Source organism: Spermophilus citellus (genome assembly GCF_964194105.1).
Source record: "Spermophilus citellus genome assembly, chromosome: 9".
Taxonomy (NCBI): Eukaryota; Metazoa; Chordata; class Mammalia; order Rodentia; family Sciuridae; genus Spermophilus; species Spermophilus citellus.
Window position 1 is genome coordinate 124537079 of NC_138191.1, and position 22105 is coordinate 124559183.

At 55.7% G+C, this 22105-nt stretch overlaps 1 protein-coding gene across 1 annotated transcript in view; it reads right to left on the reverse strand.

Moving 5' to 3' along the window:
- Positions 1 to 22105, reverse strand: part of ALPL (alkaline phosphatase, biomineralization associated) — a 53973-nt gene that overhangs the window by 11610 nt on the left and 20258 nt on the right. The window contains exons 2-4 of the mRNA XM_081308501.1: positions 4243 to 4409; positions 600 to 719; positions 236 to 351 (exon numbers count right to left, since the gene is read on the reverse strand). Coding sequence (XP_081164627.1) covers positions 236 to 351; positions 600 to 719; positions 4243 to 4303 — 297 coding nt within the window. The 5' untranslated portion in view covers positions 4304 to 4409. The remainder of the gene's footprint in view (positions 1 to 235; positions 352 to 599; positions 720 to 4242; positions 4410 to 22105) is intronic.

Genomic DNA, 22105 nt, shown 5'->3' on the forward strand with positions numbered 1-22105 from the left:
GGATGTTCAAGCTGCTCCGTGGGCACTTTTTTTCCGTGTTATGTCACACTTCAGTACAAAGATTTTTTTTTTTCTTAGAATATATGAGTTAAAAGGCTCAAAATCAGACTTGGGAAGTGGCTGCACAGTGGGGGACCCATAGTGACACCGAGGATGCCATCGTCCTGCTCTTTCCTCCAAGCAGCCCAAGTGAGAGGTGGGAGGCTCGGGCCAGGGCCCCAGGGCTGGGGCTCACCTTGGAGAGGGCCACGAAGGGGAACTTGTCCATCTCGAGCTGGGTCTCCTCTCCAGGTTTGTGGTGGAGCTGACCCTTGAGGATGCGGGCGGCCGTGACCGTGGAGACACCCATCCCTGTTGTGGGGGGCGGGACTCAGTTTCTCGGCCTCCCGGCCTCCCCAGGCAGCTTTTAGGGGCAGTGGGCACCAGAGCAGGAAATGTCACAGGTCTGCCCTCTCCTCCTCCCCTCCCCAGACCTCTTGGGGGCTGCTGGGCAGAGCAGACTTCTTAGGTCCCCAGACTGACCCGGTCTGCAAGCCCCCTTCCCCAGAGCCCAGCCTCTTCGACACCAGCCCCTTTCCCTGCCAGGGCCCCGGCCTCACCGTCTCCCAGGAACATGATCACATTCTTGGCCACATTGGTATTGAGGTTCTGAAGCTCCAGGGCATGTTTCAGGGTCTGCTGCGCTTCATTTCGCCAGTAATTGGGGTCTTTCTCTTTCTCTGCGCAGAAAGAGGCAGTTATTTGGTGGAGGTTGGGGGACAGCCTCCTATCCCCGGATTTACAGACACCCCAGCACCTCACTGGTAGGGGCTGGAAAGTCAGAACTCAGGAGGGCACAATGCTTGCCCACCTCAGACAACAGTGTGGTTTATAAACAGGTGCTAGAGCAATTACAAGGTAACATTTAACTGATTCAACAGAACAAACTGTTTCCAACTGCACGAGTCCCCAGATGTGTCCAGCCATCAATTATAAACTCTGCTGGGCTTAGTCCTTACGGCAGGTTCAGCAGGAAACCCACCAGGTGACAGCACTGGACACAAGACTTGCCTTTTGTCAAATGCCTCAAATTTAAAGAGATAATGCCATCAGTCCTGGTAGGACAGATCAGCCAGGAGGGCAGGCTCCGATCGCCCGTCCCCCACTCGTCACCAATAACTCCCATTTCGACAGTGCTTTAGGGTTTTGAGATAAACGAGGAATGTCTGTCTGTCTCTCTCATCTAGCAATCAATCCACAGCCTCAGCACCTGACGGACCTCAGTCTAAACCTTAGCTGTGCCAAGTACCAGCCGCATGTCTGGGCAAGTGACCTCCCTGAGCCGGTTTCCTCCCCTGTCAAACGGGGCAAGTGTCTCCCCTGATCCATGCACTGGGGGTGCAGAACTTCCCACTGAACGCAGCGTTTTCTTCTACTTGGGGCCCATCCAAGCTGCCTGTGGGGACCTAGAAGCCTGGTGGCAGAGTCCCTCAGGGATTCTCTCTCAGTGGCACCCCCCTGAAGCGGGGGAAAAGGCTGAGGTCTGAGAGGTGGAGGGTCTGGACCAAGGCTGGGGACACGAGGCTCCTCCCTGGCCTCTCGGGAGGGTCCTCTCCCTCGTGTGTGCATGGTTTCTGGGAGGCTGGCCAAGGGTTTCACACGCAGCCGCATCTGCGTGTAATCTGGAGACTCCCAGCAGAGAGAGGCAGTTATTGGTGGAGGTTGGGAGCAGCTTCCTGTCCTCCACAGCAGGAGAAACCTACAGGACAGCACCAGGGAAGACGGGGTCACTCACGCACGGACGGACGGGTGAGGAGGTGCGGGGCTCGGCTCCAGCCCTGGGCCCAGCATGCCCACATCCCACCAGGAGTGGCCCTGTGCGGCCCCGGAGCCCAGTCCCTCTGCCTGCCGCCTCCACCAGGGAGCCCAGCTCCATCTCCTTTCTGGAAATGTCTGCCAAGTCCCCAGTCTCAGACCGTACAGGCCAAGTCCCCCGCTGGGAATCTGGAGGCCGTGGCCTTCCCATCCCGCTGTGTGCTGGCAAGTGCTGTCCCCCGAAGTTTCTCTCTCAGGAAAAGGGGGCTGATGGCTGCCCACAGGCAGTTTGGGGATTACTGAGGGTGAAACCTGGCTGCCACGTGACCTGGCTCCAATCTCCCTCCTGCCTTCCTCCGCACATCACGGTCACAGAGCCTCTTTGGCCCCTTGGGTGGCACTGAAAAGGTGAAGAACTTCTCCCCATCCTGACTGTCTGCCCCCAGCAGCCTGGCTGAGGCCAGCCTGCCCTGCACCCGTAGCCTTCTCAGCACAGGCTCTGCCACCAGCCTGCCGGGTCCCCGTTGTGCTTGGTCCTGCACTGAGAGCAGAACCTGTCTGTCAACCGAGCAGCCCTGGGGCCTGTTCCCTGAAAGGGTTCAATGAGTGTCAAACTGTCTTAATCATCAGAGATCTGGCTTAAGCCATGATGGCTTGAGACACCTGAATCCCAGAAGGCCACTGTTTCTAGAGACTATCAAACGCCACTTGCAAAAGCCTGAGGTAGGAGGCTACATCAATGGAGTCCTTCTCAGTGTGTAGAATGTGGTTCTGTGATATGAGACGTCCCCCAGAAGCTCACGAGGGAGCCAATGCAGGAGAGTTTCGAGGTGAAGTGATCAGTTTAGAGCTGAATTGATCAGTGCATCCATCCAGACAGGGATGAACTTGGAACCCTTGAGCCCCAAGATAAACTTTTCCTCTAAAATTGTTCTTGTCTGGTCTTTTGGTCACGGCAGCGAGAAAATGGACTGAAGCAGGCTCCATGCACAGGAAACTCAAAACAGCAAAAGACTACGGCGGCCGGAGGAAGCCTGTTCCTGTGGCTCCTGGAGGGGGCTCTGGGGGAGGGGCCCAGAGAGTCCCACTGATGTCCTGTCCTGTGCCTGCGAATGATCTCCCAACCTGGTCACCAGGTGTGAGTACAGGTAAAGGTTCATCACAGCGTACACTGAAGGTCTCTGCCCTCCCCGCGAGTCATACCTGGAGAAGGGACCGCAGTGCCGCTGCCCACCCGGAAGGTCAAGAGCAGAATGGGGGAGGGGGGTTGCTACTCGCTGAAGACTTTTCCATTTGCTGCTTTTCATCCTCCGACCCACCTTACACCCAGTGGGACTGTGGGTGCTGAGAAAGCCAGGACTTCCGTCAGTGTGACCTTGGGTCCCCAGGGGTCCACACAGGAAGGTGAGGTCAGATGGCGTGCTGGCCTGGGAATCCTGCTGCTTGGGGTCTATCCTGGGCCCTGCCACTGACTGTGGGGTCCATGCCCTCTCTGCACCCCTGTCTATCATTTTCCTATGAGACCGAAGTTCACCTAGTGTCCACTCCCCGCTGGGCGGCGACTGTCCCATGTCATTCCCGCAGCAGTCCCAGGGAGGGGGAACGTTGTCTCTGCTGTACAGATGGGGAAACTGAGGCTCAGGGGGGCCAAGTGGGGACTTCAGCCGCATGAAGGAAAGCTGGAGAGGCCCGTCCCTCCGACGCCAGCTACAGAAACGCTGAGAAAAATAAACAGCCCCAACCAGCTCCAGCTTCAGGAAGGAAGGAGAGAGGGGCAGGAAAGCCCCACAAGGCAAAATTTAGGAGGAAGTTCAAGACCAGGGAGGTAAGCAGCTGCTGCAGAGGAACCCCGGGATGCGGCTCAGATGCGGGTCTGACGGAAGCTGATGCAATAATAGACACATTTGGCCTCGAAACTGGAAGGGAAAGAGCCAGCCATGAGGAAGGGAAACACCACTCCACATCCGCGCGTCTAAATGGGGATTCGAATTTAGAAGTGTAAGATCTGCAAACGGAGAGATTGACATGGGAACTTGTCAGGCCCTGAAAGGATCAAGGTCAAGACCACAGGGTAGGGACCCCTCCAATGCACCTCCAACAGGAAGATAAGACCAAACAAAAATTCCCATCCAAGATGAGTTCCCAAGCAAGGACTCAAACCACGAGGAAATGTGAGCAAAGCCAAGACCCGGAGGAGTCGACAGGATTCATTATATTCCAGACAAAGGGGAGGAGAGGACCCCAGTCAAAGTATAGGCTAACACAAAGGGAGGAAGAGGGGCCTGGCCACCGAAGCCCATGCAGGGGCAGAGCTGAGATTCGGGCTCTGCACACTTGTTTTCCAGTTCTCAAAGACCCTGGATGGTTCTGTGGCTTCATCTGCCCTCACCCTACCCCCCCACCTGCACCAGGCCTTCCCCGCCCTCCACCCGTGCCCCCCGGTCCTACCTGGCAGTAGGGAGTTGGTAAGGCAGGTACCGATGGCCAGTACTAGGAATGGTGAAATCATGGCGCACCCCAAGAGCTGCTTCCTCTCTGGAGCCCAGAGATGCAGAGGACGTTGGTGGATGAGGAGGAGGACGAGAAGTGATCAACCGTTAGCTGATGTTCCGATCCTAGAAATTAGAAGAAGAAAAAAAAAATGAAGAATAGACGTGTCGGGCACCGCTCTGGAGTTCAATTCTCCATTCAGGTGTTCGTAACCTGATTCATTCCACCAGTGTTTGCTGAGCACCTATTACAGGCCCCGCATGGGGTTGGCCATTGGGAGCCAAAGCCAGGTGGGCTCCCTCTCTCTCTCTCTCTGGAAATGAAATCACAAAAACAGTTGCATAAGGATAAATAGGTTCTGGGCTGCAAAGTCGGTCCACCCCACTTCCCAGGAGACTCCCACTTTGAATCCACCCTAACCGGGATGCAGTCTCTCTGTGTAGTGCTCCTCAGCCGTGGCCTGCCCCAGGGCCTCCTGAGGGCTTGGTAAGCATCCCCGGGCTCCAGCCCAGACTCTCTGACTGGAGTTCCCAGTTCCCAGGCGATTCAGATGCTGTTTCCTAGACCACACCCGGAGAGGCCTGTTCTGAAACACCTTTTGATGTTCTTGAGACTTTTGATGGCCTTTCCAATAGGGACCTTTGCTTCCACGGGACCTGTTTTCTACATTCTCTTCTACAGCAGGTCATTTTTGATAAGAGACATAGAAGCCGTTAGGAAGAATTAAGGGAATAGGCTGCTGGTCAGGGTAGATATTCTGGGTGGCCACATTATATAGATAACTTAGGTTATTTTTCATTGTCTTTTCTATATTTCTTACATTTTCTTCTGTGTTGGAATGTGACATTTGTTTGTCTATTCATTCATTCATTCTTTGGTGCTAGAGGTTGAATCCAAGGCTTCATGCACGGTAGGCAAGCCACAAATGACATCCCCAGCCCAGTTTCATAATATTTTGAACAGTATTATTAATTTAAAAAAAAAAGACGGGAGGAAACACACAGACCGTTGCGGTTTTTCTCTGGGTGGTGGGACTACGAATGATTATTTCCTCTTTAATTTTTTTTTCCAAGCTGCCTGAAATGAGCATGTATTAATGGCTTAAGAATGTTTTTAAACCGTGATCATCCTGTTGGGATCACAAGGGACAATGCCACTGGCAGCGGAGAAATGGACTAGCCCTGTTACGTGTGAACTGAACTGGAAGATGTGCAATTTTACATGGCAAGAGTTTCATTGGGAAATAGTTATTTCAACCAAAACCAAGATTTTAATGATTATTCCATTTGCTCTGGGAAAAGGAAATGACACAGATGCCACGTTAGAAAGGTGTTGTGAAAGATAAGAAGTCACTCTTGTCCCTAGAGAAAGGGGTTGTGTTTCAACCTCAATTGCAAGGGTCCTGGGGCAGGACTGTGGGTAGAGGGGGCCGGAACTGAAAGGAAATGGTGCACACGGAACATCTGACTGCACTTGACATTGAGGGGTGAAATTCTAGATGATTTCCAATTTTTTTTTTTACTTTAGTTGCTAAACGTTCTATGGCAAACCCTACGACCAGAAGAAATATCATTAAATTGCTATAAAATGTATTAAAACATCATTATTCACCAGAGTTTAAAAACCCAGAGTTCCCCTTTTTAGGAGGCCGCCAGGACTGTCACTCATCCCGATGTTGACCTCTGAACTTCAGGCCACTTTACTCACTCCAAGTACTTCTCTGCTTTCAAAACATTTCTTTCCTGGTCCATCTGGGCCTCTGCTCAGCGGACATCCAAGGGCAGGGACTTTGCCTTTGTTTATCTCTGTGCTTGGCACAGTTAATATTTACCCCAATGGAAAGCCAGGGCGCTAAGGAGGGGAGTGGGGGGAGAGGAGTTGGGGGAGGGAGGGGAGAAGCATCCAAAAATCTCTCTTTTGTGTGTGCAGAAAAGTTCAAGTGTTGGGGAGACTGGAGCGTGGTTGGTGGAACGTTGACAGGTACAACACTGGGGAGCCAGCAGCACCCCGCAAAGCTGAGCATCATACACGAGCCCTTTGACCCACCTCGCTCCAACAGAGCCTTGCCGCCAGCCTTCTTCAGGGCAGCTTCACAGTGCCCACGACATCAGGCTGGAACAACATACCGGGCTCATGACCTTGGACCCCCGAGGGTGGAGACAGAATGATGGACAGCTCCGTGAAACAACATGGCTATGTTTGAGCCAGGGAAGATGACTAAGGGCACCTACAGTGTGGCTTCCATGATCCAAAGCACAGAACCCCATGGAGGGCGTCAGAGGACAGGACAAAGCTCCCCTGCGGGGTGTGGAGGCTGACCAGAGCACGGGGGAGCTTCCCAGTGCAGCTGCGCTGTTGATTGATCGGGGTGCTGGTCACGCCAGTGGGTTCTGTTCGAAAATCCAACAGGCTGCTAGTTCACACCAGGGACATTTTTCTGGGTGTGTGTTATACTTTAATAGGGTAAAAGTTACTCTTTGGAGCTGGGTGCGGTGGCGCACACACGTAATCCCAGCAGCCTGGGAGGCGGAGGCAGGAGGATAGAGAATTCAAAGCCAGCCTCAGTAACTTATCAAGGCCCTGAGCAATTTAGCAAGACCCTGTCTCAAAATAAAAATTTTTTTAAATGGCAGGGGATGCGACGTGGGGGTTGCGCACCCCTGGGTTCAATCCTGGTATTAAAAAAAAAAGTTACTCTTCGGGAGTTTATAGAAATGATCTATGAATGACCGAGACAGTGTGCAAACAGGCCCACACGGCCCTCCATGGTGTGTAAGACTTTCACTATGATTCCTCACTGATGGCCCCTGCCGTGGACAGAGAACTGATGATCCCCTCTTACAGACCAAGGCTCTCAGAGGAGAAGCCACTTGCTCAAGGTTACAAACGACAAGGTGGCATTCAGAACCTTGACCACAGGCCTTCTGATTCCAGAATTAGCCATGTGGTGACCACCAGTGACCCCCCTGGACAGGCTTTTCTTCAACTGGTGATGGGAGATTGACGCAGGAGTATTCTTCTTACCACCCCACAGGCAAGACCCAGGACAGCTGGGCAGCCCCAAAGCCTCTGGCGCAGTCTCTTGGTGATCAGCCGTCCCCCTATCCCTAAACTTGGCCGTCCCCAATCTGTGTGCTCTCACCCTTTGACTGCTACGGTATGCAACCCGTGGATGAGCGTGGGAGAGGTCACGTCACCGCAGCGCGGTGTCTTCCCACCAGGGACACAGCTCCTGTCTCCACTGATTCTTTGACTTGATGGGCATTCTTAGTCCTCATCAGATGGATCTGGATATGTTGTTAACATGGACACCTTGGACTGCACTTTGGGGAAGCTATCATAAGTGATATTGTTTCTGAAATTGCTCATACCTAGAAGTACCGCAGGTTCTCATGTTCTACTTTGTATCCTATGACCTTTCCAAACTCACTAATTGTAGGAATTCTGTGTGCAGGTGGGGCTTCCTTGGCATTTTCTATGTAGATAATCATGTCATTTACCAAGTGTTTCAGTGTTTCCTTTTTTAACCTGTATCCTTTTTCCAATCCGTATTTTTTTTCCTTTTTATTTATTTGTTTTTGTGGCACTAGGATTCCAACCCAGGGCCACTCTGCCACTGAGCTCCATCCCCAGCCTTTTTTTTTTTTTTTTTTTTTTAGTTTTTACTTTGAGACAGGGTCTCACTAAGTTGCTAAGACTGGCCTTGAACTTGCGATCCTCCTGCCTCCAGCCTCTGGAGTCACTGGGATTGCGGGAGTGAATGCACCACTGCCCCAGCTTGAGAGGGGGAGAGAGAGAGAGGGATTTTTTTTTTAATATTTATTTTTAGTTCTCGGCGGACACAACATCTTTGCTGGTATGTGGTGCTGAGGATCGAACCCGGGCCGCACGCGTGCCAGGCGAGCGCGCTACCGCTTGAGCCACATCCCCAGCCCGACGTCCAGCCTTTTGGCAATGGGGGTTGGGGGTGCATCTTGAGGTGTGAGGCAGAGAAGAGTTTGTGGTGTAAAATCAGGCACTTGGCCTTGGACATATAGAGTATGAGGTGTCTCTAAGAAGTGGAGACACTGAGCAGGGTGTTGTGGTGGCCACCTGTAATCCCAGCAGTTCATGAGGCTGAGGCAGGAGGGTCACAAGTTTGAAGTCAGTCTCAGCAATTCAGTGAGGCCCTAGGAATTTAGTAAGACCCTGTCTCAAAATTTAAAAAATAAATAAATAAAAGGGTTGGGGCTGGGGCTCAGTGGTAAAGTGTTTCTGGTTGTATCCCCAGTACCAAAAAAAAAAAAAAAAAATGGAGACATTGAATGGGCAGTTGGCATTTGGAAGAGAGATCTTGGCTAGAGGCATACATTTGGGAATCATGGTCATGTGGGTAGCAGTTGTGGCCTCGTGAAACTTAAGGAGATCATCTGGAGGGAATGGTGGCGCAGAGACCTGTAGGGGACAACAGCCCTTAGGAAACAGGGCACTGAAAAGCTCTGTCTCTCTTTTCCTTTTCCTCTCTCCCTGCCTGGTACTGGGGATGGAACCCAGGGCCTGGCTAGGCCATCGCTCCACCTCGGAGCTACATCCACAGCCCAGGAAAGAATTTCTTCAGCCTGAAAAAGGTTTTATGCCCAAAACCTATGGAAACCGTCCTGCTGTTGGGAAACCGGTTGCAGATTCTCTTCCCCCAGGGCTTGTGATGACAGGCGCTGTGGTCCAGCTCTCTGTCCACAGCTGGGAACAGGCGGGAGTCCCAGCGGCGAAGGCGCCCCTGCGTGGCAGCAGGATCAATCCTGGCCGACGGTCCCGCTTCAGCACGGAAGGCTGCGGCCGCAGACAGCGCGTCGCGACTTACAGCGACGTGTGCAAATCCAAGGACCTACTAGACGCCTCAGCACGAGGACCTCTGGGGAGCTGAGAGGACGGAGCGAGGATGGGAGCTCACTCAGGAGAACGGGGGGCAGGGGCCGCGGGGGCCTGAGGCGCAGTGCAGCGGCGTGGCTGTCCTTGTGGCCATGTGTGCCCAGCCTGCAGCTCTGGAGAGCCAGGGCCACCTGCCCCCTGGCCCGGCGCACAGCCGCGCTCTGCCAAGGCGGCTTAACCAGGCCGCGTGCGTCCAGGCCAGGGCCGCTGAGCGCGGGCCCAGGGCTCTGCACTGGGATGGGCTTGGCCTGGACTAGGTGCCCTCTCCTCTCTGCCCAGGACTGAGAGGGGGTGGGGACCTGGGAGCCGAGCCTCCTGCTGGCTCCTCCCCGCAGACCCTCGGCCTCTTGGGAGGAAGCTCCAGTGGCCTCTGGCAGCCTGGGGGAGGGGCCCAGTCGGGGGCTTCGGGGGGCCCGGCTGTCCACTGCCCTCTGCCAAGTTCCACCAGCTCAGAATGGGGCCTCGGTGTCACTAGCCCCTTCGCCACCCACCGCCTCCCGCCGGGCCTTCTCTGCCAGGCCTTCTCTGCCAGGCCCTGCTACGTGTCCTGACTGTCTACGAGCCCCGAGGAGCGGCTGTTTGGCAGGACATGGGGTGGCCGAGGGGCCAGGCTGGGCCCTGGGGACTATAGCATCTAGGCCCCGGAGCACCTGGGAGTCGGTGAGAACCAGCCTGAGTCTCCGCAGATCCAGGACCATCCGAAGACAATGGAGGACGCTCAAAGTTGTCCCTGTGACCCGCCACACGGCATCACAGCCCCACCTGACAGCTGGGGGCAGAGCAGAAGGCCAGTGACTGCGGGGAACACCCAGCTCACCCCAGGCTCAGCCTCCTGCCACGGAGAGGAGCCTCAGCCCACGCCACTCAGCCCACAGAACAACACTCAGCAGGGGGATGTCCCTACCTGAGTGGCCCGGCCAGGCGGCCCGTGAAGAAGCAGAGCAGGCCCAGGGCCAGCATGAAGAGGAGGAAGCTGAGGACCCCCATGAGGACCACGTTCAGGGTGGGCACCAGGAAGGCCATCTGGAGGGAGGGAGCCCTCAGGAGGGACCACCCTGCACCCACTGGTCTTGGACGCTGGCTCCAGAGCCCTGGTCAGTGGCACGGACCTGGCCTTATCCCCAGGTTAATCCTGGTGATTAGCTGGGGGGGGGTGACCTGGGGGGTGACCCGCGGGCTCCCCTCCCCCACTCCAGCTCCATTCAGGGGAGGGTCCTGAGGCTTGTCATTCACCTCTGTCCACACGTCCCTCACTACTGAGTGCCTGCTGGATACCTGGCTGTGTTCTAGGCTCCCAGGAAACATGGGGACAGCACAGACTGTCCACCTGGAGATTACGGATGAGGTTGTGCAGATAAAGCACCTTCTATGTGCCCACTCCCAAACCGAGGCTGCACCATGTCCAAAATAGAAGCAGCCGTACTCATTGAGCACCTACTGCATGCCCAGCTCCATTGGAGCTAGAAGCTCAGAGGCCTAGCGATGGCATAAGGGTTCAAACACAGCTGCTGGCCCTGAACTGGGGGGGCACCAGGACAGCGGGAGATTCTCATCATTGTGCTAATGCCCATAGTCACCCGAGAGTCAGGGCACAGGATGGAGCATGAGCTGCTGCCTGCACAGAGCGCCCTTTCTGCTTCCTGCCCAGTCTCTCTGGGGTCCCAGGAACATCCCACAAGTCAGGCTGGGGACCATGGTCCCTGTCCCACAGACTCAGAAACAGGCCAAGAGCTGATGCCCCTGGACACACACAGCTAGGTGCCCTGAGCCCTGGCTTCTTCCTGAAACCTCAGGAGACGATACCCAGGTCAGGGAGATGCTTCAGCCCTCCTGGTGCCAGGGCAGGTCCCCTCTTCCCGACTCCACAAGGGCCACTGAGCTCACCAAGAGAGCAGAAAGCCAGGCACCTGCCCCTGCTGACCCTGGGCCTTCCCCACAGTCCCGTCCCTAGACTCAAACTGAAGCTCACTCACCAATCCCAGCCACGTAGGAGGAGGGAGCAGCAACCCCGGGACGGATGGGGAGACTGAGGCTTAGAGGGAAGTCACTGGGTCCCCTCTCAGGTGGCCAGCGGGTCTGTCCAAGCCCTAGCCCCATCATGTCCTGGCTGTGTGACACAGGGTCAGCCCCTGCACCCCCGAAGCCGTTTCCCAATCTGTCTGACACCGGTCTTCCATTCAAAGGAGCACCAAGGTGTGCCAGGTGCTCTGGACACGCACACTAACATAATCCTCATCAGCAACCCTAGCGAGGCCAAGCTGTCCCCACACAGGTACAGGAACCAAGGCCCCAGTGGCCACGGGGAGGATGGTCCTGGGTCACAGATGCTGAGCCAGGCCCTCACAGCCCCCACCCAGGACCCGCCCAGGGTCACACCTGCATCAGGCTCACCCAGCGACCCTCACTGACTCACTCAGCTCCTGGGACACCTTCAAAGGCAGCCTCATAAGGTGATGAGACCCTGGAGGATCACCTTGCGCCCCCAGCCTGGGCCTGGCGGGTCTCACGGGGTCCTTGGGGAGCCCCATCCAGAGCTGGCGTTCTAGGCTACCTGGGCTTGGAGGGGCCGCTGGGTGATTTCCCAAAAGTACCAGGTTGCAAAAATCACGGGGTGTTTGTGGGAAAAGTCCTGTCCCCAGTGGTTCCAGGGACAGGATGGTGACTGATGAGTACATGAGCAGATTTCCTGGGGGTGGAAGTGTTCTTTGTAATGACCTGAGGGGCTCTGCCTCCCTGCTCCTCCCCCCTGCAGACAGGGAGGCACACAGGGGCCAGTGGAGCCTGGTCCCTGGGGCTCTACTTGGTCTTCCCGGCTCCTGGCAGAGCTGAGGATGGAGAGAGGCTCCTCCGGGGGAGCGGAGGGATGGGGTAGGGCTGGGCCAGGCTGCTGCAGCAGACTTGCAGATGGCTGGAGCAGCTGCCTGGGCCGGAGCCCACTGAAGACCAGCCCAGAGAAGTCTCAGCTGCAGGGTCACCGGGAGCGGTGTGGAATCTGCCTGTCAACCAAGCCAGCATCTCTGGCACCCTTGCTGGCGGGACTTTATTCATTTACTGGTGGAAGTTATTTATGGCTGTCAGTAAGCAGCCTCTGGGTGAAGGGGCGGGAAAGGAATGTGTGCTGGTCAGAGTGGGCTGTGGGTCAGATCCAAGGAGGGACTTCCCCAGAGGGCGGGGAGCCAGGTGTGGGGGATGGAGCAAGGCTCAGACCTCTGGCCGCTGACAGCACCCCAGCCCAGCAGGAAACAGGTATGGGAGGGCCCAGAAGTGTGGGTGCCAAGCTGCTGAGTCCCCAGCCTCGACACCCAGTGTGCTGTGCTCCCCAGACTGAGGGGATCCCTGCCACCCATCTGATGTCCCCCCCAGTCCAGCCCTGAGCCCCCAGAACCTGGGCCCTAGACCTTTGTGGCACTCGTCAGAGCCTTAGACAGCAGATGGCCACTGCCCCACCAGGCGGCGTGAGCTCCAGAGAGCAGGCAGCACCTGGGCGGGGTTGTGGTGGTGGCAGGATGGCCCCACAGGGACGGGTGGCTGAAGCGGCAGCTCAGGAGCACCAAGAGTGGGCGCTGGACCAGGCGGCCTGGGCATTGTCTCTGCCCCCTCCAGCCGGGCACTCAGGGCAGGGCCTCGCCTGGGCTCAGCAGCGGTCACCTGCACAGCGGGGGTGGGGGCTACTGGAGGGACAGGAGAGCGCCTGGGACAGGCAGGTGGGAGCGAGCGCTGGCCAGTAACTCCGACGGGGGGGGGAGGGGACACGTGAAAGGGGCAGCACAGGAGCAGGTGAGGGCCGGGGCCAGGAACAGAGGGACCCATCTGCCCGCTTGGCCGGGCACGCCCCGGGTTCCCACGCCCCTGCTCCTGGGGGCCCAATCTCTAGCTTCGAGATTCTAGAACCCAGAGCCCAGCGCTGCCAGGCACCTGCAGGTGGTTGACGAAGGACAGAGGCCGACTCCTCCAGGGGCTGAGTCCTGAGGGGACCAGACCCGCCCCCACGCATGACAGGAGGACAGGTCCCCACCCCACCCAAGCAGCGGGGAGGCCCTTGGCCCCTGAGGGTGCAGCTGGCTCCGTGACAGAGGCGCAGGGCAGAGGCGGCGGAGGCGGCCTCCTGGAGGCCCCTGTGCAGAGGCTGGGAGGGCGCAGACAGGGTCGGGGGGATAGGTGGGCAGGCGGCAGGGGGAGGTGGCCTGGGCCAGCCCCAGGATCTGCCCCAGGCCTTGGCAGAGCTGCCATAGGCCCAGGGCCTGGGTTCCAGAGCCAAAGCTGGCCCAAGGCTCCCTGGGGCACGGTGACAGTCCCGATGCCACAGTGCGGCTCTGTGGGCAGAGGACTGAGCCAGGCCCAGTTCAGCTGTGGGAGGAGCAGCAGCAGGAGCGAGGGGTGCAGGGCCAGGGACACCATGCCTGAGGCCTGGGACAGTGGCTCTGCGGGCACATGGGCTTCCGCCAACCCACGGTCGGAACATGTTCTGTCCCAGGCTACCGAGCTCCGCGCCAAGCCTAGAAGCTGAGCAGGGAAGGGGTAGGGGACGGGGGTGGCACATGTGCTCTGTGACTCCGAGATGGTCACCAGCCCCCAGGCCTGGCACCCCACTCAGCACCCCTGCAGCGGGAGCCTCTCGGGAACCAGGAGGAGTCCCTGTTCATCCTTGTCCTCACAACATCAAGAAAAGAAAGGCACAGACAGGGTGCATAACCTCCCCAGAGTCACACAGCACATCAAAGGCAGGGATAGGTCTCCCCACTAACCAGCTAAGGATTTGGGGACCACAAGGCAATCAGTGAGACATAGCGAGCATAGATACCAGTGTTTCGAAATTCTAGACACTAATGATTTGCGTCAATTAAAGAACATTTCAAACAGTATTCTAGAAAAATCCCTGTTTTACATAATTTGTCATCATGTTGCTTATAATAATAGCAAAACTTTTCATAGCCCATACTATGTTCCAGGCATTGTTCAAAATGTTGCACCTATATGAACTAATTTAATCCCTCAAACAACTTGCAAGGTAAATACTATTATTATCCCTTTTATATAGACAGTAAATAAAAGCACAGAGAGGTTAAGGAGCTCACCCAACTAAGTGAACAAACCCGATTCAGCTTGACTGTGATGTTTCTGACTCTCAGACAAAGCCAGGTGGGCACCACCAACTGCACCATGTCACATGTACATGGCATCCACACCACACCTCTGTGGGTGACTGGACTGAACAGCGGCCACAGGACTGCCCAGTACACTCTGCCCAGATGCTCTTCACCGTATCTGCCTCACAGGCCCCTGGGGAGGGTTTCCCTTTATTGAGGTGACTTGCCCAAGGTCACACAGCAGGAGTGGCCCACAGAGTTAGCCTCTGGGTCCAACTCCCTGACCTCTGCCCAGTCCCCTTGTGGGCCTCTGCAGGGGGACTGGCCTGAGCCCGATGGGGGAGGGGCTGGACTGGAGACTTGGCTCCATCCCTGGCCAGGCAGGGTGACCCTGGACACGCCCCACCTCTCCCAAAGTCCCCTACTACAGTTTCCCCAGGAGACCAGGGCCAGTGACGGTGACATCCCACCCAGGGCACACACCTCAGCAGAGCTTCCGTGGCTCACTGGCTGTGTGTCCTTGAGCACATCATCTTGCCTTCCTAGGCCTCAGTGTGCTCGAGTGTTCAATGGGGACACTCATGATGAGTGCCTGTCCTCACGATAACCCCCTAGAGCACAGGCTATCCTGGCTTCCATTGCAGAGAGAAGTCAAGTAACTTGGCCAGGGTCACACAGCAATCAACAGGAAGGGGAGAAGCTCTTGACGGGGCACCTACCATGTGCCGGGATCTTCTCCCTCAGTCTTCTGAGAACCCTGTAAGGTTGGGATCTGCAGCTCCAGGTCAGAAGAGAAAACCAGGGCCCAGAAAGGGAGGAGGTTCAGGGTCAGGCCCAGCAGTGTGGGAGGGCTGGGACCAAGGCCAGGCCTGCGAGCAGTGTGCTTGCCACCCCCACCCCGGTCCTCTGCCAGGACAACCTCCGGCCCCTGGGAGACCTCACGCCTCCTCGGCCTCCCCAGGCACAGGAAGCCCATAGGTCAGCAAGGCTGTGACCTATGTCCGGGTGGGGGACCCGGCAGCAAGAGGATACCGTGCCGGCTGTGGCCCTGCCACGGTCCCCATGTCACGTGATTGCTGCCTCCTGGGACCTCTCCCATCTGACAGAGGGCTCCTCCCTGCAGGGAAGCTCGGGTCTCCTGGGGTCCCCTCCCAGAGACCAGTGGGGCTGCCCAGGGTCCTGGGGGGATCCATGTGTGAAGCAGGGAGGGCCGACTCCGTGGGGCCTCCACAGCCAGCTCCCGACAAGATGTCCTCGTCAGCCGTTCCCCCGCTGTCCTGACAGACCTGACAGCGACCACTTTCAGAGGAGGAAGAGTTTATTTGGGGGCTCGGGGTTTCAGAGGTCTCAGTCCATAGATGGCCGGCCCCATTCCCCAGGGCTCAAGGGGAGGCGGAACCTCGAGGGGAAGAGTGTGGTAGAGGGAAGGGCTCAGGGGATGATTAGGAAGCAGAGAGCAGACACAAAAGACATGCCCCAAAGGCGCACTGGGAGGCCACCGCCTCCAGCCACACCCCACCTGCCTGGTGACCACCGGGTTAATCCCATCAAGCCCTCACAACCCAGTCATTCCCCCCTGGGAACCGTCTCACATTTTCTCACACACGAGCTCTTGGGGGACACCTCACATCTAAATGATGATGTTCCATCTCTGGCCCCCAGAAGCTCATGTCCACCACACAGTGCAAAATACACTGAGGCCCCTTCCAAGGGTCCCCAAGGTCTCAGCAGTTCCTAGAGTGCCCCCAAGTCCAAGTCCACAGCCTCCTCTGTGGTCCTCAAGGCTGACCCACATGGTGAGCTGCTGTAAAAATCAAAAGCCATTTACAAGTATCCGCTCTATAAAGGCCCAGGAGGAACATTCCCATTCAGAAAAGCAGGGACACAGAAAGAAGGGATGGGACCAAAGCAAGACCCAAATCCAGCTGGGCAAACAAGTCCTCTGTTCCGCGTCCGGCTTCCGGAGCACGTGGTGTCAGGATGTTCTCTCCAAAGGGCTGTGTGGCTCCGCCCCTGTGGCCTTGCTGGTTTCTCTTGGTTTGTCTCCGATGGGTTCCTGCAGCGTTCTTAGGACAATGGTCCACGTTACTGGCACTTCTCAATCTCGGGGTCTCCGCTGCGGCTTCAGTTTCCTCCTCACATCTCCACGCGTCACTCTCTCAGCAGAACCCCTGGGGCCCTGGGACCCAGGTCCCCAGGGACCCTGACCCTGGCGCACTCTGCCTGGCCTCCCTGCTTCCTTTGAAATCTCGGTGGAAACCTCCATGACCCCCGAACTCCAGTGTCCTGCATTCCTGCAGAATCAGCACCATGTGGTTGACACCAAGGTCTGCCACCATCTCTAGCAGTTGTCAAGCCTCCAAGGGCCACAGCTACAGCAGCAGCCTCTAAGTGCCTGGGTGGCTGAGATGGCGAAACCACTTCCTAGGCCACCCAGTGCACAGAGGGGACCCCACTGGTCTCAAGAAAATTTTTACTTTTGCAACCTTGATCCGGAGCTGGGTGTGGTCTTGCCAACTCCTGTGATGCCCTCTTATTATCTCTGGGCAAAGTCTTTAGCGTTTATTTAGTAGTGAGGATGTCTTTAACAATTGCAACTTTCTTAGTTCCAGTTTTACTCCAACCTTTCAAGTTCAAGCTTTTCAAATATTTCTACTCTGCTTTTTGCTCCTGAATATCACAATTTAAACTTGGCTAAAAAGCCTCCAGCAATACCTATGCCACTGCCTGAATACTATGCCGCTTAGAAATTTCTTCTGCCAGATTAAGAAGTCCATCACTTTCAAAATCAACCTCACAGAAAGTCTCAGCACTCGGGAAAAATACAGGCAACTTCTCAGTCAGAACATAACATTGTGAATGGCCTCTAGTCCAATTACCGATAGTGTCCTCATTTTCCTCTGAAACCTCATGAGCCCAGTCTTTACTGTCCACAGTCCTTTTGGCATTCTGGTCTTCTGAGCTCCCACCAGAAACACCCATTAAGCTCCACTTAACAACAACAATCTTAGGCTTTCCCAGCTCATATCACTCAACTTTCCAAAGCTTCTCCCACAGATTCCAAAAAGCTCCAAAATCTTCTGAACCGCACGGTCAGGTTAGTCACAGCAACAACCCTACTCCTGGTACCAATTTCTGTTTTAGTCAGCTTACTTGCTGCTTTGACTAAAAGACCTGACAAGAACAATTAGAGGAGGAAAAGTTTATTTGGGGGGAGCTCACGGTTTCAGAGGTCTCAGTCCATACACAGCCAGTTCCATTCTTTGGGGCTTGAGGTGAGGCAGAACATCATGGTGGAAGAGTGTGGAGGAGTAAAGGGCTCAGGTTATGATGATCAGAAAGCAGAGAGAGAGAGCTTCCACTGGCCAGATACAAAATATATACCCCTGTAGGGGGCTGCCCTGCCCATGGGCTGAGCATCCTCTCTCAGCCTTGAGTAAGGGGGTGTTTGGTCTGGCACCGCACTCCACTCACTGTGTGAAGCAAGTGGCCTCCACCTTTGCTCTGCAAAGAAGATTGCCCTAGCCCCAGACTTGGGCGTTACCTAATGGGCTTGGACAACCCCCGTGTTTTGAAACCCTATCTCCTGCCTTATTTGGTGAACATTCCATCGAAGCTCTTTTGTGTGTCCCCCCTACAAAATAAACAGATTCTGGGTGCACACTCTCTTTCCAGTGCTGTCCAGCGTGCAAGCTGACCCTTAAGGTTGCAGAGCTATCCCACCCTTGATCTGAGAAACTCATGTCCGTGTGTTGTGTGATTTCTTACCAGTTTCTTAGCTTGATGCTGCAGCCAGTTCTTTTGAAGCCAGCTCATCCCATCAGTGTGGGTAGCTGGCGAGATACCCCAAAGGTACGCCTCCAATGCCCACCTCCTCTAGCCACGCCCTACCTGCTCTCAGCTGCCATCAGGGGATTAATTCCCTGATTGGGTTAAGGCTCTCATAACCTAATCATTTCACCTCTGAATGATCTCATATTGTCACCCACATGAACTTGGGTGGTCACCTCACATGTAACACGTAACACAAGGGAAGGAACTCAGCAAACTTTGAAGTTTGATGCTCTCCCCCGCTTCCCCTCTAAGGCCTGCAGGATACCTGCTATCATTTTGGGTCACTCAAAATCCATTTCCTTTCCTAGCAATACCACAGTGTTCCTGAGAAGTGGCCCTTCCCTCTTTGGCCTGGTTTGCGTGGGATTACATGCAGGAGGGCCCTGACTGGCACAGCTGGAAGGCACTTCTCCACCTGGATGGCTGTGTCACAAGAGTTTTCAGAAGGCACAATAGAGAGATGCAGAGTCTGTTTTTCATGATATTACTTGGGTTCCTGGATGCAGCCATACCTGAAGCTGACATCTGAACATTCTGGTAACAATTAATTCCCCTTACTGTTTGCCTTGGCTTTTCTGTTACTAGGAACATAGCCTCTGAGCTCAGAGGTCAGTTCCGCTAGGTTTTCTAAGCTCTTTACATTGTAAACCACCTCACGAAGTCATTCATACTCAGTCAACTGTTTCTACCAAAGGAAAACTCTGGCAAACAAACCAAAGGTGGGTTGAGAAGGTTCCAGTATGTGATAAAAGAAGATCGCATCTCAATACCAGTACTTTTCTACTTGGCATTTATAGAATTATAGGGGAATCCTGGGTGAAATTTGCCACTGTGGAGATCCCAGGGTGGGATTTGCCTAGCAGCTCTGCTCCATGAGCAGGTCCTGGCCCCTCCTTCCATTAGGTGGTCATCGGTCTAGTCTCATGACATTGTGGCCAACAGTCCTCTGTGTCTCTCGTGTGCCTGGTCCCATGCTGGGGGCTGCAGGTCCCAGCTCTGCCTTCGAGGCCTGTGTAGGAACATGGGTCCTGATTCACATTTCTATGAGCTTTATATAACAGCTCTAGGAGGTCACTGTAGGGGGACACCACTGTATACTCTTGTTTTAGAGGAAACGGAGGGGCAGCGAGGTGAGGTGACTTGGCAAGGTTCCTCTGCCCGGCCCGCGGGCAGGGCCAGGCCAGGCACAGGATCTGCTGGCTCCGCGCCCGGCTCTTTCTCTCCCAGCCATTGTGGTGGCTGCGATGGGGCTAGACTGTCATTTATTGAGACAGTTTGTTCCACACAGGAGCAGGGGGTGGGGTTGGATCCAAAAGGTAAGGGAAAAGGGGAAGCTTCTATCTTAGTGTCGCATCTGTGTCACCAAAGACCCGATGGGAACAAAGCAGAGGAGAAGGTCATTTGGGGCTCGGGGTTCTGGGTGTCAGTCTGCAGACTTGCCAGCTCCGATGTTCTGGGCCTGAGGTGACCCTCACGGAGGGGGGGTCTGGCAGAGGGAAGCAACTCAGGACGTGGCAACCGGGAAGTGGAGTGGGCTGCGCTCACCAGGGACAAAACATGGGCCCAAAGTCATGCCCCGGTGACCCTCCTCCTCCAGCCACACCCTACCTGCCTGGAGCTGCACTTAATCCTTGGGGGTGGGTTAACCCAGGGACTGGTTTAGGGCTCTCAGAACCAATCATGACATCTCTGGAATTCTTCACTGTCTCACCCACGGGCTCTCGAGAGACACCAACACCTAAACCAGAACAGCCACATGGCGCGGGCTCCCTGCAGCCCCAGGGTCCTGCCTCCTTGAGAAAAACCCCAGGCCCGTCTGCTTCTGCTCTCCACAGGCCTTGCTGCCACCGCAGTGGCCACAGAGGAAGCCCAGCACCCCCTGAAAACAGGGCCCCAGCGCCCTCCTGGGCGGCCTTTCTCACCTCAAGCTGACCATGCTGGTCTCTCTCGGGCCTCTGTCCTGCGTCTCTTGGCTATACAGCTGGCACTGGTCAGCACCCTCTAAGCCCCAGGACCTTCCCGAGACGTCATCCAACCAATGATCTTGGACTGCTGTTTACTGAGCAGCTACTGTATGTCAGGGGCCGTTCTAGGCGCTAAACAAAACAGCCCGAGTCCCTGCTGGTGGGGTGAACAAACAAGGAGATAAGCCAGATCCAGGGGACACCAGGCGGCAGCAGGTACCAGGGAGAGAGACGGCAGGGAGGAGGGGGACAGAGGCATTTGCAGTTTTAGAGAAGTCCAAGAGCGAACGTCTCACCAAAGAATGATCTCACTGTTGCCTTCGCAGTATCCCAGGCAGCTAAGAGCCAGATGTGTAAATCCCGGAGAAGGAAACTGAGGCTTTGGGGTTCACTCTCAAGTCCGTGCATGTCCATCGAGCCAGCTGTGCCCCTGGGATCCTCGCCCAGGGCTGCCTGGCCACCCGGTGCCCTCCCCCCACTTGTCCCAGCGGTAGCAGCAGCCCCTTTGCAGATGAGGAAACTGAGGCTCCGAGAGGTGAAGCCCAGGCCCAGACGTGGCAGGGGAGGGGAGCTGGACCTCCAGCTGCCTGGTGGCAAGGCCCACCCACGAGACCCCAGGCTTAAGCCCTGGACTCGTGCAGTCTCTGCTGGCTGGTGCCTCCAGGCATCCTCCTCCCTGTCCCTGGACCCCTTTAGCTCTCCATTCCAGGTCCCCTGAGCCCCAAATTGTCCCACACACCCTGGATCTGCCCCCTCATTCCACTGTGTCCCATCACTGAATCCACGTTTGCATGAGACCTACAAAAGCCACCTTGCACAAGGCCAAGGTAGACAGCTGGAACAGCTGGAACACGCCGGGTGGGGGCTTCTCCAGGCTCTCCTGTCTGCAGCCCTGCGAGTCCCCAGGCCCCTGTCTAATCTCCCAACACTGCAGCCTGGTGGAAGGCAGCCTTGGAGGAGGGGGACCTGGGGTGACAACCTGGCCCTGTAGCTTTGAAAGTGACTTTGTCTGGAGCTTCAGGTTCCTTATCTGCACATCAGGGTGAGTCATCCCACCTTGCAGATCAGTTGAGAGAAGCGGGTAAGAGATACAATTTGACAGGATGTATCTAGAGAGCACTTAGTGTCAGAATTTGCTGGGCTGCAGGGTGCATTGGCTGGCTCCCTAGTCTCAGCCACACTCCTCCAATACCCAACTGAGGCAAGAGAATTGCAAAGTCAAGGCCATCAAGGACCTGTCTCCAGATGAAAAATAAAAAGGACCAGGAAGCCGCTCCATAGTGGAGCACCTAGTGGGGGGGGGGGAATTCATTGCACTGAATGGAGAAGACTGTGTTCTCACTGGGACAGCACCACTGCAGTCCCTGAAGGTACTTAGTACCATTCTCATTTAGCAAGACAAAAAAAAAAAAAAAAAAAAAAAGCACAAAGAGGTTAAATGACTTGTCTAAGGTCGCACAGCAGCCACGCAACAGAGCTGGATCACGAATTCAAAACTGTGCAATTCCAAAGTTCCAATTCTTGACCATTCTGCCAGGGGAAGTCAGTAGAAGTTTGGGAGTTGAAATAACTGCTCAGCGACATGCAGCAGCAAGAGCTGACCCAGGAGGGGTGCAGGGCAGCCCCATTCCTGAGCCTGTGCTTGGAACCATGGCACCAGCTCATCAAGTTGAAGGAGACTCTGGGGATAATCTAGCCCAGTGTTCTCATCACCACCCCACCCCCACCCCAGGAGGAACCTGAGGGCCAGGGAGGTCACATGACCTGGCCCCAGTCACACAGCAGGTTAGCTGGAGAATCAGGACCAAGTATTGGGGGGTTCTGACTCCAGAGCCCTACGCCACCACTGAGTATCACCTTGGCCTCGAGGTGCCATCAGAGAAGGAGACTTCCGAAGGTGCTGGAAGTTTCTCAGCAGAAGTGAAGGGAAGGCACAGTGAGAAGAGCCCATGTGAAGACCCAGAGGTTCTTTTGAAGAATCCTGGGCTGTTTGGAACATACAGGGTCTGGGGAAGGCTGGCTCGATCA